This window comes from Bos javanicus, chromosome 11, assembly GCF_032452875.1.
Source record: "Bos javanicus breed banteng chromosome 11, ARS-OSU_banteng_1.0, whole genome shotgun sequence".
Classification (NCBI taxonomy): Eukaryota; Metazoa; Chordata; class Mammalia; order Artiodactyla; family Bovidae; genus Bos; species Bos javanicus.
The window spans coordinates 21,283,258-21,299,665 of NC_083878.1; the positions used below are offsets into that span (position 1 = coordinate 21,283,258).

The following is a 16,408-nucleotide window of genomic DNA, read 5'->3' on the forward strand; positions in this document are numbered from 1 at the left end:
AGAAGGCTCAAATTACTAGAATCAGAAATGAAGAGGGACATTACTACCAGGCTCTCAGAAATAAAAAGGACTATAAAATACTATGAATGTTTGTATGTTAATAAGTTAGGTAATTTAGCTGAAATGGACAAATTCCTAGAAAAATGCAAATGACTCAAAAAGAAACAGATAATCTGAATATACCTATAACAAGTAAAGAGGTTGAATTAATTATTAAAAAAACTAACCACAAAGAAAAGCCCAAGTGACTTCACCACTGAATTATATCAAGCATTTAAAGAATTAATTCCTCACAAAATCTTCAAAAAAAAAAAAAAAAAAGGTGGCAAGAACACTTTCCAAATTATTACGTGGCCAGTATTACTCTGATACCAAAGCCAGATAAAGACATCACAAGGAAGGAATACTACAGACCAGCATCTCTCATAAATGATATAAAAATCCTCAAAACACTAACAAAAAGAACAAAATTGGAGGACTCACACTTCCTGATTTCAAAACTTACTACAAAACTATTCGAGTTTTGTATTTTGAATTAAGACAGTGTGAAACTGGCATAAGTAAACATATAATTCAATGGAACAGAATTGAGAATCCAGAAATAAAACCATATATTTATGGTTAGTTGATTTTTTATAAGATGCAAAGACCATCCAATGGGGAAAGAATAGCCTTTTCAACAAATGGTGACGGGACAGCTGGATAGTCACATGCAGAAGAATGAAGTTGGACTCTTCACATTACATACAAAAGCTAGCTCAAAATGGAGTGAAAACCATAATGTAAGAGCTAAAACTATAAAAACTTTTAGGAAAAAATATACAGATAAATTTTCATTACTTTGGATTTGGCAATGAATTCTTAACCATTACAGCAACAGTTTGAGCAACAAAAAACTAAATAAACTGGAATTCATAAAAATAAAAACTTGTATTTCAAAGAACAGATCAAGAAAGTGAAAAAGGCAAACCACAGTACAGGAGAAAACATTTGCACATCATGTATCTGTTAAGGAACTTATATCCAGAATGTATAAAGAATGCTTACCTCAATAATAAAGGACAAATAACCCAATTTAAAAATGGGCAAACTATCTGAAGACATTTCTTATCAGATATACAAATGGACAAGAAGAAAATGAAAAGATGTTTAATATCATGGGCCATTAGAGAAAAGATCAAAGACCACAAATTCACAGCATGTAGGATAGTTAAAAGAAAACTGTCAGATAATAGTAAGTGTTAGTAAGGATGTGGAGAAATTACAATCCTGATAAAATGCTGGTCAAGTGTAAAACGCAGCTACTCTAGAAGAGTCTGGAAGTTCCTCAGAAAGTTAAATAAACAGCTAGTATTTGACCAAATTATTTCACTCCTAGGTCTTACACCTAAGACAAATGAAAACATATGTTCACATAAAAACACGTACATGGAAGTTTATAGCCAAAGGTGGAAACAATCCCAAATGTCCTTCAAGTGCTGCACGGATAAACAAAATGTGGTACACCCACACAAAGGAATATTATTTGGCCATAAAAAGGAATGAAGTACTGATACATACTATAACATAGATGAATCTTAAATGCATTATGCTAAGTGAAGAAGTTGATCACAGAACACTATATATTATTTCATTAATATGAAATGTCCAGAAGAGGCAAATCTATGAACACAGAAAACCAGCTGGTGGTTGCCTGGGGATGGAGGAGATGGGGAGATTGGAGGGAAATAGGAGAGTGGTAAGTTTTTTATGAAGTGACAAAAACATTCTAAAACTGACTAGGGTGATGACTGCACGATACTAAAAACTACAGTGCACTTTAAATGGGTGAATTATATTTCAATAAAGCTGATAAAAATGTAGTCCAATGTATTATTGTTTTTTAAAATCATGCAGGGACACTTATTTTTTTTATTTTACTATAATGGGCAAGTAAAGGAGATACAGAAAAAGCATATTTATAAATAAGCTGGATCTCTAGTTCTTAATCTACTTGGGGCATGGATTTCTTTGAAGATCTGATAAAAGTTTTAGACATTGTGCCTTGAAAGAGTCACATATAATACACTCAGAGGAAAAATTTTAAGGGGCTCACATAACCGTGAAGCACCCCCATGGTTCCCTTAGACACTTATGGACTCAAGCTGAGATGAATGCTGTTTACTTACAAAAGGAGACTTAAAAGCTAAACTGGCAGCAATGGTGAGAGCAGGATCCAAACAGCGGAAGATAGATCCAAACAGCATTAGTTTGCCGATTCTCACATCTACAGGCAAAGAGGCCAAGTGATACCCTAGAGGGGTCAGTGTTTCGTCTGGAGTTAATGCTCCCAAGTCTCGTAATCGTATTTTTGAGGCACGGAGAGAATCAGCGTGTGGGGGTTCAATGAGCCGAGCGAACACAGACTGGAGATTATGAGTGCTAAACATCTCTAAAATTTTAATTCTGAAACAAGAAAACAAAACAATTGTCAAGTTTATTTCTGGTGGGATGACACAAAGAAGTAAGCTTCTGCCATGAATGAATAATAATTTATAATTTCCCAAATATATGCTTTTATAAACCAAACAATGTCAATTTAAATAAATTAAAAAAAAAAAAACCTCTTATGTCCTGTACTTCTCCTACCAATAAATTGCAGAAACACTTTCAGATTCTGAAATTTACTGAGATTCAGAATATATTTCTCTCTATAAACTTCCAAAATACTTTTCTCTGTAACAGTGGATTCAAATCACAAAATAACACTGAAAGATCCACCTACTCTCTTTCCCACATCTGAAACTGCATAGCAATTGTTTATGAAATTAACGTGCATTGTGTCCTGCCTGTGGCAGCTCTTGAAAAGCTGTTTTTAAATTATGAATTTAGGTAATTTTCGAAAGAGAAAAATTTAATATGTAAAAAGCTTATTTTACTTACAATTCCTTTACATTTGTACTAATGTAATAGAAGGACCTCAAAATATACCAATTGGATAAAAGAAGAGCATAATATCTTTGTATAAGCAACTTTTTTCCCTTTGGGGTAACATTTTATGGGCATTCTCTCTCAAAATAATGACTTGGTCAAAGGGCATGGATAGCTTTAGAGTTCTTATATAATGCTATGCAAATTTTCAGAAAGGCTGAACCAAAGCTTTTCCAGCTTCAGTAACCTCAATTATTCATTCATTCGCTACATTCTATTTTATGATATTTGTTCTTGTTTGTTCACCAGGTAAATAATGGTGTTTCAAGTTGCTTTTGTTCACTTTGTTCTAATTGATAATGAGGGTGCAGATTTTCCCCTGTGATGATTTAATATTGGTGCTGCCCTAGCAGAAATTTCTTGGTAAGTTAGATTACTTTCTTGATTTATAAGTGTTATTCTTAAGCTCTATTTTAAGGCCATCCTCTGCAATGCAAGAAATCTTGATGTGAAGCAATATGGTAAAGGCAACACTGAAGAGCTCTTTGCAAATGAATGAGTTCGTCCAAGTGCACGCTTGGCAAAACATCTTGTACTAAAAAAAGAAAACATGGAACGTAGGGTGAGAAACACTGGGACCTTTCAGAAGCAGGACACGAGCGAGGACCAACGTGTACCTCAGACAGAGCTGTTCCAATGGCACTCTTTGTATTTCTGGTAGCTGCTGCTTTAGAAGTTGGTGATTGAAGTGATGGCTGGTGAATAAATGGAAGCAGACCCCAGACGCTACACGACCTGCTCGACCTTTTCTTTGCAGGGCATTGGCTTGAGAGACAAAAGTATCCTCTAAACTTTCCATCCCTTTGCTGGCATCATATCTATAAAGTAAAAGAAAAGGTAAAAAGGAGTTACTTTATAAAAATGTGGCCAAGATTTTATTTGGTATGGACAGATCAGATGAACTGCTCTACTTCTGTTGAAGGACAGCGTCCCCACGTGTTCTGGGATAGTTGAGTGCTAAGTGTTCATTTAAATGGCTTCTTTAGTATATACCACATTCAGGTTTTTTATTCAACTTAAAAAAAATAACGTCCCATTTAATTTTTTTAAATGGGACGTTTTGATATATGCACACTTCGTGAAATGATTACCAATCTTTTGGTAATTAACATATCCATCACCTCCCATACCAATTCTTTTTACAAGTACATGTAAAGCATATGAATGAAAAAAGAAAAATAATTACTTCTAAGGTAAAATTTTAAACTTTCACCTCTGTTTGGGAGGGAATGTAAGATTCATGGCCCTAGCTATAGAAACACTCATATATCTACAGAGTTTGCATAAAGATTTTTCAAACAGTAATCTACGTAGCTTAATAGCATTAGCCTTTAACACCTGTGCTGCTCCAATTGCGGCATCTTTAGCCCCTCTTTTACATCACCAAAAGAGAATACCTCTTTTCTTTCATTTTCCCAGAATCAATGACATAGACAACATCATCGATGGTTATGGATGTCTCAGCAATATTGGTGGAAATTATAATCTTAGTTACACCTATAGGAGGTTTTACAAACACAGCCTGCTGCTCTTCACTGGATAAAGACGAATGAAGTGGGTGAATAACACATCTAAAAAAACAAAAAAACAAAAACATATTGAGTGTTCTAGCACAAAACACTGAAATCAGGTTATAACGGGTGGATTTCTATGAAAGCAATATGACTCCCAAAACGAGCAGCTTCTCTACAACCTGTCCTCAAGATCCAAGTCTTCTAAGTGAAAAGGCTTTTCCTGACCCTTACAAAGTACTTACTGAGTTCTATGAACTAAAAACCTTGCATCAACTTGGGAAAAACTGGAGTGTAATTCAGTAGTAAATAATTAATAAGAAAAAATAGTTGATATTCTACAAGTAACCCAAGCCCAGCACACACTAACCAAACAAGAATTTTTTTTCCCTATGCTTAATTCCAGAGAGAGAGCGAGACAGTTGTGTATGCTAAGAAACTTCATTCTTCTATTTCTAGGGGGTGTTCATCTGTCAAATAGCTGTCCCCTTAGTTACGAAGATATACCCAGAGTTTTCTGCTATTGGAAGAGGAACCACTGAAAATCATTTTTTCTCAAAATGGTAGTATTTCTTTGTTGTTATTAACACTGGCTTCTTTAATCCCTGGTATTTGGCAACTGAAATAGCAGTTGACCACTGAACAATCCAGGGATTCGGGAAAGCCAATCCTCTGTGCAGTCAAAAACCCACATATAATTTATAATCAGTCCTTTATTACGCAGTTCCTCTGTACCTGTGGTTCCGCATCCATGGATTTAACCAACTACAGATCATGCAGTACTACAGTATCTACCATTGACAAAAAAATCCATGTATAAATGGACCTGTGCAGTTGAAACCCATATTGTTCCAGGGTTAACTGTACATGCAATTTTGCTGAGATACTATGCTAAGTGAAGAGAAACATTTTTATATAATGGAATAGAGATATGAGTTGACTTCCTGAAACAAACTGCTTTGTGTATTCCCAGCTGGCATAAACAAACATATTCTTGAGCAGTGACACCAGGATCTAAAGAGGGTGATGACAGTCAAAGAGATCTTTCTGGTAATTCCTTTTCACATATAACTGCAGTAGATGATTAAGAATATAAAAACAATTACTTACCGATTACTACGTCTATTGTTGAAAAGAGAATTAGACTGGAGCTGTTCATACAGCATTTTGATTTCTGCTAGTCCCGGTAAAAATACAAGTATAGCACCTGGGTATATAAAAAGAGTTGGACCATAAAAAGGCTAAGCCCTGAAGAATCGACACTTCTGAACTGTGGTGCTGGGGAAGGCTCTTGAGAGTCCTTTGGGATGCAAGGAGATCAAACCAGTCAATCCTAAACGAAATCAACCCTGAACATTCACTGAAGGACTGATGCTAAAACTGAAACTCCAATAATTTGGCCACCTGATGAGAAGAGCCGACTCATTGGAAAAGAACCTGATGCTGGGAAATTTTGAAGGCAAAAGGAGACGGGAACAATAGAGCATGAGATGGTTAGGTGGTTAGATAGCATCACAGACTCAATGGACATGAACTTGAGCAAACTCCAGAAGACAGTGAAGGACAGGGAAGCCTGGCTTGCTGCAGTCCATGGGGTTGCAAAGAGCCAGACACGACTTAGTGACTGAACAACAACGTATAAAAAGAATCAACCTGATAGATGCGAAAAAGAAAAACTATTATGGATTATAATTTTAAATGAAAATGTAATCTGAGACTTTTTCACCATCAATTTTCTCTTCTTTGTAAAGTGAAAGTCACTCAGTCATGTCCGACTCTTGTGACACCATGGACTGTAGCCAGCCAGGCTCCCCTGTCCATGGAATTTTCCAGGCAAGAATAATGGAGTGGGTTGCTATTTCCTACTCCATGTCTTTGTAAAGTCCCCGGGGAATTAAGTGGAAAACGAACTTGTAAAATATATTTTCTGACTTAATAACTAAAAAATGAATGAGGTATTTATCTTTCTAAAACAGAAAAAAATATGACGTGTAGAAAAATATAATGCCTTACGTTACATAAGAATCATTAGCAAAGCTTTTTAAACATACTTCTTCAATGTACTGGCTCTGACATTCTCTTTCTATAGAAAGAGTCATCCTTCTAATCTTATAAGACAGGAAGACTCTTCTCTACATTACTAAGTAAAATCCATAAACATTTCACTGGAAATGAGAAAAAGGAGCTATAACTGGCCAACCAATCTGGTAATCTAAATTCAGATACATGTTGAAGAGGCCATACAGAAATTAACCATGCCATAAATATGTCTTATGGGTTTTAAAATTTTACATTGAAGATAATAAAGTGATAACTGATTATAGTGTATTTCTGTGTTAAGAACAGTCACTCAGCAATAGACATGTTTTGTGCTTCATTCAGAGAGGAAACTGACACTCTTCAATAGCCCCTCCTTTAATCTCACAAATACTTATTGGGTACCTTTGTCAGCTCTGTGCTAGGTATAATGGAAGGTAAAACAAAGATCTACCTACAACGAACTCATGACCAATTATTTATCATGCTTATTCTCCCCACAAAATAAATAAGGAAACTAAATTATTGCAAAAATTGAAGTGAGAAGGACAAAAGACATCTTTCAGTGTTCATTCTAATACTTCATAGTTTACAAAGAATGTTCATACGGATTATCTCCATTTGATCCTCATAACCACCTGTTAAGAAGAGTATTAGTACCCTTAAGGTGACCAAGTCACACAGTCAGGTAACAGAGCTTAATAGGAAGGGTGTGCGAACACAAATATGGGGTTTCTGGTACCAGATCTATGCTCTTTCCATTACATACCCCATGCTTCACTCTATTAAAGTAACACAAAATTTAAGAGTGGTAAAATAATCTATATGTAATGGGAAAAAACTGTATATTTCTATGTGCCTTTGATCTGCTCTGCACTCATGGCTTGGCCATCAGTATCAAGGTTATCTTTAATATTCACAATATGTCACCAACTGCCTAATCACTACATCAACTTTACTTTGAATTCAGATAACTTTCCAACATTTATTTTTGATTGCTATACTTTACTTTTTTCAATAATAGTCTTTTCCTTTGGGATGAAATAAGATATTTAATCCAGTGATAATGCATTAACCAACACTGGCTATTTGCCAAGAAGTGAGAAACAAGGCACTTCAATAATTCTGTGTGTTTCACATGTTTCTTTAGAAAATACCATTAATGATTAAAATCCAGGCAGAAGAGGGCAGTCACTAAACACTGTGTAAATGAAAAAGTTGGCTTAAAGCTCAACATTCAGAAAACGAAGATCATGGCATCTGGTCCCATCACTTCATGGGAAATAGATGGGGAAACAGTGGAAACAGTGTCAGATTTTATTTTTGGGGGCTCCAAAATCACTGCAGATGGTGACTGCAGCCATGAAATTAAAAGACGCTTACTCCTTGGAAGAAAAGTTATGACCAACCTAGATAGCATATTGAAAAGCAGAGACATTACTTTGCCAGCAAAGGTCCATTCAGGCAAGGCTATGGTTTTTCCAGTGGTCATGTATGGATGTGAGAGTTGGACTGTGAAGAAAGCTGAGCACCAAAGAATTGATGCTTTTGAACTGTGGTGTTAGAGAAGACTCTTGAGAATCCCTTGGACTGCAGGAGATCCAACCAGTCCATTCTAAAGGAGATCAGCCCTGGGATTTCTTTGGAGGGAATGATGCTGAAGCTGAAATTCCAGTACTCTGGCCACCTCATGTGAAAAGTTGACTCATTTGAAAAGACTCTGATGCTGGGAGGGATTGGGGGCAGGAGGAGAAGGGGATGACAGAGGATGAGATAGCTGGATGGCATCACTGACTCGATGGACGTGAGTCTGGGTGAGCTCCAGGAGTTGGTGATGGACAGGGAGGCCTGGCGTGCTGCGATTCATGGGGTCGCAAAGAGTTGGACAGGACTGAGCGACTGAACTGAACTGATTCATTCTTAAAGAGTTTATATTCTACTAAAGGAGACCATTAGTAAGCAGAACTACAATTTTGGATAGTGTTAAAAGTACTATAATAAAAATGAAACCCATTTTTGGGTATTATGATAGAGCGAGGGGAGAGACAACAGATAGGGTGGTCAGAGAAGACTTCTCTGAAGAGAAGACATTTGATGGAAACCTGACTGATGTGAAAGATCCAGTTATGAGATCTGGGGATTCATTCATCCTGGGGGTAAGGGGCTACAGATGAGGTAAGAGGGCCACTAAGAAGACAGTGAGCAAGGCAACAGTAGGGATTGCCCTGTGTTATTAACAGGAGGAGGAGGAGTAATAACAGTCATAATAATAATGATGATAAATAGACTAGCATAATTTTAATACTGTTAGGGGCAGTAGCTACTGGGCATTAATTATATACCAGGCACTGTGCTAAGTGTTTTATATATGGTTTCTTTTAATCCTCAAAATAGAGGATTTATTATTGTCTTTGTTTTACCATGGGGCTTCCCTGGTGGCGCAGAGGTTAAAGCATCTGCCTGCAATGTGGGAGACCTGGGTTCTATCCCTGGGTCAGGAAGATCCCCTGGAGAAGGAAATGGCAACCCACTCCAGTATTCTTGCCTGGAGAATCCCATGGACAGAAGAGTTTGATGGGCTAAAGTCCATGGGTCGCAAAGAGTTGGACACGACTGAGCGACTTTACTTTCACTTTCACTTACTTTTCTTTACCACAAGGAGCCTGAGGCATAGAAAAGATAGGGGCTTTATCATCCAAGGTTACAGAGTAGACAACAGGAAGTTTAACAAATTCTCCAAAGTCTGTTCTCTTGACCCCATGGTCCTGTGGTCTCCAACTGTCGAGTCTTCATGTGACTCAAACACTCATTACCAGATTCCCATTTAGCCAGGGACTCCCAGATGGTGCAGTGGTAAAGAATCTTCCTGCCAATGAAGGAGATGCAAGAGATGTGGGTTTGATCCCTTGGTTGGGAAGATCCCCTGGAGGAGGAAATGGCAACCCACTCCAGTATTCTTGCTGGGAAAATTCCACAGACAGAGGAGCCTGGTGGGCTTCAGTTCAGGGGTTGCAAAGAGTTAGACATGACTGAGCGACTGAGCAGGCACGCACAGAGGCAAATGAGTGTTGAATACGCAGACACCTAGGCTTCTTTTTAGCCTTCTTCCTTTTGGATTTTGTATTGTTAATGTCCTTTTACTCAAGTGGGTAAAAGGTAAAATTTCCCCCTGAAAAATCTAATAAGGAACTTTACAACTGGAGATGGAAAGGTGAAGAAAACTGGGATGAGGGCTCCAGGAAGACAGGTTGTCCCCACAAACCCCCGTGTCAGGAAGGAGGGTCCCTGCCCTTGGCCGGCTCACGCTTAAGACAAACAACAGTTACCTGGAGGGTAGGAGTGCTTTCCGTCCACAATCCACTCTAACAAGGCCTCGATTAATTCAAGATTAACCTTTTCAAAATCCATAATGGACATTGTTTTGATGACTGATTTGCTAACTCCTGCAAGAAAGGTAAAAATAATAAAGATATTAATAGTTTCATGCCTTATTGAAGAAAACATGCCTGGGAACTAGGTGTATCTTGATTTAATAACACAGATGATGCACTGAAATGAACTTTTTTCCTTCAGTCTCTCAGAAAGTACAGGCTCACTAGAAGCACTTTGTTACCTGAAGAGCAGGCTCCTGGCCCTGCTTCAAAGGGCCAGAGAGGCAACTTTTTACTGTCTTCCTTCCTTCCCCTTTTATCTATCATGCATCTATTGACAGTTTAAGTTCTAGAAACAAGATTTAAAGTCAAATGTATTTCAGAAAACCCTTCCAGATTTAATCAAGTTGTGAGTCGTATCAGACAAAGTCCAGCTAACAGTAATTGTAAAAATCAAAGCACACAGACCACAGCTTTCAGCATCATTTTTACAACAGTGACTTTTAACTTTTAGATTCCTTTGAGAAAATCATAAAAGTTACAAATCTTCCCTGAAAAATACATGTGATTTTAATGGCTTCACCAACACTGCTGAAGTCTACCCACAGACCTCAGGTTAAGGGTCTACAATCTCCTTCTAATTCATATGAGTCCTAGTAAAAGACATAGTTCCTTATGTTGTACTATAAGCCTCTTTTTGAAACTATAAGCTCTTTTTTAAAAACAAACAGCAGGGACTTCCCTTGTGGCCCAGTGGCTAAGACTCTGCGCTCCCAATGCACGGAGCCTGGGTTCCATCCCTGGTCAGGGAACTGCACCCCACATGCCATAACCAAGAGTCTACATGCAGCAACTACCACAAAACAAAGTCCCAAACCAAACAAACGAGCAGCATAAATGGGGAGACTAACTCTCCAGAGATAGCTGCCCTTTCCTTTAGGTCTTTCTAATGACCCATCACCTGAAACAGAATCTAACCACAGCTAAATAACTAACTGTAGTTGGTATCAAGGAAGGGAAGCTTCCTACATTTTGCTGAAAAGCTTGAAGAGAGGCAAAAGCCATTTTTAAACAACGCTGTTCTAACAGTGAACCGTATGTCGGTAAAAAACCAAACAAAGGAAGAAACAGGGTACACAAGCAAAGATGTGGATGGTATGGAAGGTAGAGCAGGAATCATTTTTATTTGCCAAGATTCCAAATAGCCAGACTTTTCCAAAAGGAGAACCAGTTAACTGGAAAAAAAGGGAAACGAAAAATATTTTTTTAATTAAAAAAAAGTTCAGCAGGGCTTACTAATCAATTATATATTTTAAAAGACTTATTATTCCCTTTCAACTAGAAAAAGTTTTAAAAATTGAGCTAGGGAACAACATTTAATTTTCTGAAAGGTGAAAGGAAGCACTGAGATCAGCTAGATAGAAGTCTTCGTTTGAGAGGGAGAGGGAGACCAAGAGAACCTAAGAGACCGGCCCAGCATCACACAGAAAACAGCAGCAGAGCCAGGCTCCCGACCTCAAATCCTTAGAAAAGATTTCTCAGAGGCACTTTCGGAACTTCTGTGTCCTTGCGCTGGACATTAGAAGGACTGTGACTTAGATCCAGTCAAAATTCTTAAAGAAAACTCTGGAATTTCAAAAGAGAAACCAAAGAGAGTCCTGTTAACTAATGTAACAGAATAAGGAAATGGGAACTGTCAGCTGGTATGAAGTACAGAAAGAACACAAACATTTGAGTCAGACATTCTCATCTGCCCGCACTAACTGACTGGCCCTATGCTGTTGATTTGTATTGTCTTATTTAATCTCCTAAACAACCACATTTGATAGCTACGGACACTAGCAATAGAGAGGATGAAGAACTTGCACCCAGCTGGTTTTATGACAGCCTGGGGAGTTAAGTCCAGGTCTGTAAGACACAAGTCTGTGCTCTTAACCTCGCTTCCCAGGATGTCGGGAAGATGAAGTCAAATGTTTGGGAGCTATGTGAATCTTCCTGAACAGCAGAACAAATGGCTAATGCCCTAGCTCCTTTATGATCACCATTTCCCACGCAGGACTGAGTCTCTGGTGGAAGGAGGAAAAGGAAAGCTCACTTGCCTTTTCTGCTACAGAAGTAGCAAGGATCTGAGGCCCTTACACCTTGAAAGGTAAACAGTTTTTTGGGTTTTTTTTGGAAGGACCAAGAGGAGTTGTGGTGGCAATCCAGGGAAAAGAGAACAGGAAAAGCAGCTGAGACCTGTCTAGGCTTTAAAAAGAAGGCAAAAGTAGTTATCTTAGGATTGCTATGGATTCAGCCCAGCTGACATACGGAAGGCTACCTAGGAGCAAAGTTGGGTGGGATCTAGCGTGGGAGGAGAGAGTACCTCACAACACAGGTAAAAGCACTCAGCACCAGGTGGACCCTAAAAAAAGATTTTTTAGGCCCATTTTAGGTCATTTTCCAGGCCCACTGAATAATGTTAAAACTAGTAGGTGAAATTTTGAGGATATTTACATAGTTTCAAATCTCTCTCTACAACTGACTCATCAACTACCAAGGGAATAAACAACAACCACACAGAGAAGAAACACAGGCATCATCTTCACCAGTTGGTCAAAGCTAACACTGCCAGTAATGGGACAAGCCAACATCCTATCCTCCTGATAGGATGCACTGAGAACAAGGCTCAACATTATTTCTGTGGTTTTCTAACCAAAAACACATAACCTAAAATTATCCATCAGGCAACACTGGACAAATCCAAATGAAGGGACATTCTACAAAATACTTGGCCCAAAACTCTTTAAAAATGTAAATCATAAAAGAAAAATAAAGGCTGGCAAATTTTTCCAGATCAAAAGAAACTAAAGACACATGATGACTGAATGCAGTATGTAATCCTGGGTTGGATACTGTACCATTTAAAAAATAGCAATAAAGGACATTATTGAAATAATTGACAAAGTGAGAATATGGACTATGGATTAAACAGAAGTACTGTATTGTGTTAAATGTCTTCATTTTGATCATGCCTATTGTTGTGGGGTTTTTCTTTTGGCCGTACCACATGGCTTGCAGGATCTTAGTTCCCTGACCAGGCATGGAACCATGGGACCAGGGAAGGATCAAATCCTGCCCTAGAAGCGGTTCTGCTAAGTCCTAACCACTGGACTGCCAGGGAATTCCCATATCCTATTGTTATGTAAGAGGATGCCCTTGTTCCTAGAAAATATATACTGAAATATTAGGGGTTAAAGAACATCATATCTGCAATTTACCCTCAAAACATTCAGGAAAAATATATATACATGAACACAGGGCAAATGAAGCAAAATGTTAATAACTGGTGAATCAGGGTAAAGGATATAGGAGAGTTCACTGCAGTCCAGCAGACTTTTAATTCTAAATTTAAAATCACATCAAAATACAAAGTTACAAAATACTCAAGAATATAATTTATATTTTACCATCTCATTTTTCTGTAATGAACACATTTCTTTTATAATCAGAAAAAAACCCACCGGTAAATATAAATAATAATGACTTTAATATGTATTGGAACTGTTATTTTTCTATTATTGTGATGAACTAAAGACAAGATAACTATGAAACAAGAGCTATACTTTTCTTTTCTGGTTACCTTTGGCATAACTGTAAAATTCCCCTAGGAAGCACATTACCTTGATAGCGGGCAAGGAGCTGTTTAAAATCTAATTGTTGATCTGGTACCGCATCTTTGACAGAATCCTGATCCTGGAGGTGCAGGGAGAGACGCAGGTCCTCCTCCACCTCCTCAAATGCGGTTCTGCTGCGCCTGGCCTTGAGCTTCTCCTTTGACATCTGTTTCATGGAGCGGGCGTATGGGCTCCCATCCTGCAACACATACCTGAGCAGGGACGACAAAGGAACGTGCGGATATGGATGTGGGTCTGTTGGTGAGGAATGACAACATTCACCTGTTTCACATCTCATTCAGCACAATGTTGCTCTGCTGCTGCTACTGCTAAGTCGCTTCAGTCGTGTCCAACTCTGTGGGACCCCATAGACGGCAGCCCACCAGGCTCCGCCGTCCCTGGGATTCTCCAGGCAAGAACACTGGATCGGGTTGCCATTTCCTTCTCCAATGCATGAAAGTGAAAAGTGAAAGTGAAGTCGCTCAGTCGTGTCTGACTCTTAGCGACCCCATGGACTATAGCCCACCAGGCTCCTCCGTACATGGGATTTTCCAGGCAAGAGTACTGGAGTGGGGTGCCATTGCCTTCTCCGAATGTTGCTCTACTTCTGCCCAATTCACGGGCTATTCTTCCACCAGTCTAGGATTCCGTCATGCCCTACTTCTGGTGGAGAACACATTGGAATGCTTTTGGATCTGCTTTAAGATAATTTTGGGGGTAGTGAGTTTGGAAAAGAGAAAAAAGACAGGGAAACTAAATGAAGGATAATTTCCCCAGAGGTTCACATTCAGTGGAAATGGGATACAGCCCACAACACAACTTTAATGAGCTCCCTAAGTATGATTATTGCACCATGAAGTTTGAAAACCACTGATCTAGCTAGGGTTGTTAGCCTGAGAATATTGCGTCATTAAATAAACAAAGAATTAGGAGGGGGCTTATTAGAAACAGAAAGAGCAGAGAGAAGGAAAAAAAATTTAAGGTGTCAGGTGTGACAGGTGTTTTCCTTCTGGAGTTCAGAGGTTAGGAATGAAGATACTGATCTGGGAGCTCTTGGCACAGCAGCAACAGCTGAAATCACAGCAGCAACAAATGAAATAAGCCTGAGAAGAAACAGTGCAAGGACAAAACTCTGGGAATCTGAAGGTCAAGGAATAGGAAAGAGATGCAAGGTTTTCCAAAAAGCAGAAATCTGCTGGCATCCAAGAGACATGATCATCCTCTATACAGTACCAAACTTAAACACACATCTTAACATCCACATCCACTGCAAACTCCTTGAAGGCAGAATGATAATAACAGCTAACACAAATATATAATTATATATTCTTTGAGCTATTTCAAATCCTGAAAGATGATGCTGTGAAAGTGCCGCACTCAATATGCCAGCAAATTGGGAAAACTCAGCAATGGCCACAGGACTGGAAAAGGTCCGTTTTCATTCCAATCCCAAAGAAAGGCAATGCCAAAGAATGCTCAAACTACTGCACAATTGCACTCCTCTCACACGCTAGGAAAGTAATGCTCAAAATTCTCCAAGCCAGGCTTTAGCAATACGTGAACTGTGAACTTCCAGATGTTCAAGCTGGTTTTAGAAAAGGCAGAGGAACCAGAGATCAAATTGCCAACATCCGTTGGATCATTGAAAAAGCAAAAGAGTTCCAGAAAAACATCTATTTCTGCTTTATTGACTATGCCAAAGCCTTTGACTGTGTGGATCACAATAAACTGTGGAAAATTCTGAAAGAGATGGGAATACCAGACCACCTGATCTGCCTCTTGAGAAACCTATATGCAGGTCAGGAAGCAACAGTTAGAACTGGACATGGAACAACAGACTGGTTCCAAATAGGAAAAGAAGTACGTCAAGGCTGTATATTGTCACCCTACTTATTTAACTTATACGCAGAGTACATCATGAGAAATGCTGGGCTGGAAGAAACACAAGCTGGAATCAAGATTGCTGGGAGAAATATCAATAACCTCAGATATGCAGATGATACAACCCTTATGGCAGAAAGTGAAGAGGAACTAAAAAGCCTGTTGATGAAAGTGAAAGAGGAGAGTTAAAAAGTTGGCTTAAAGCTCAACATTCAGAAAACGAAGATCATGGCATCCGGTCCCATCACTTCATGGGAAAGAGATGGGGAAACAGTGGAAGCAGTGTCAGATTTTATTTTTGGGGCTCCAAAATCACTGCAGATGGTGACTGCAGCCATGAAATTAAAAGACGCTTACTCCTTGGAAGGAAAGTTATGACCAACCTAGACAGCATATTGAAAAGCAGAGACATTACTTTGCCAACAAAGGTCCGTCTAGTCAAGGCTATGGTTTTTCCAACGGTCATGTATGGATGTGAGAGTTGGACTGTGAAGAAAGCTGAGCGCCGAAGAATTGATGCTTTTGAACTGTGGTGTTGGAGAAGACTCTTGAGAGTCTCTTGGACTGCAAGGAGATCCAACATCCTAAAGGAGATCAGTCCTGGGTGTTCATTGGAAGGACTGATGCTGAAGCTGAAACTCCAGTACTTTGGCCACCTCATGCGAAGAGTTGACTCATTGGAAAAGACTCTGATGCTGGGAGGGATTGGGAGCAGGAAGAGAAGGGGACAACAGAGGATGAGATGGCTGGATGGCATCACTGACTCGATGGACATGAGTTTGAATGAACTCCGGGATTGGTGATGGACAGGGAGGCCTGGCGTGCTGCAATTCATGGGGTCACAAAGAGTCAGACACGACTGAGCGACTGAACTGAACTGAACTGAATACATAATATATTGCCTGTGAATTCAAACAATTTGAATAGTAAGTATTTGCTGAAAGGGAAAGCAAAATGCTAAAACTGAAAAATTAGAAGAAAA

General features: G+C 38.9%; 1 protein-coding gene across 5 annotated transcripts in view; it reads right to left on the bottom strand.

Annotated features, from left to right (window-relative positions):
• DHX57 (DExH-box helicase 57) overlaps positions 1-16,408 on the bottom strand; it is a 59,992-nt gene that overhangs the window by 13,980 nt on the left and 29,604 nt on the right. For all 5 annotated transcript variants that reach the window (XR_009739329.1, XM_061432119.1, XM_061432117.1 and 2 more), the window contains exons 12-17: positions 13,552-13,757; positions 9,845-9,961; positions 5,592-5,688; positions 4,368-4,541; positions 3,588-3,788; positions 2,169-2,445 (exon numbers count right to left, since the gene is read on the bottom strand). Coding sequence is in view for 4 of the 5 variants with exons in the window: in XM_061432119.1 (XP_061288103.1) it covers positions 2,169-2,445; positions 3,588-3,788; positions 4,368-4,541; positions 5,592-5,688; positions 9,845-9,961; positions 13,552-13,757 (1,072 nt within the window). In the remaining variant the exon portion in view is untranslated. The remainder of the gene's footprint in view (positions 1-2,168; positions 2,446-3,587; positions 3,789-4,367; positions 4,542-5,591; positions 5,689-9,844; positions 9,962-13,551; positions 13,758-16,408) is intronic.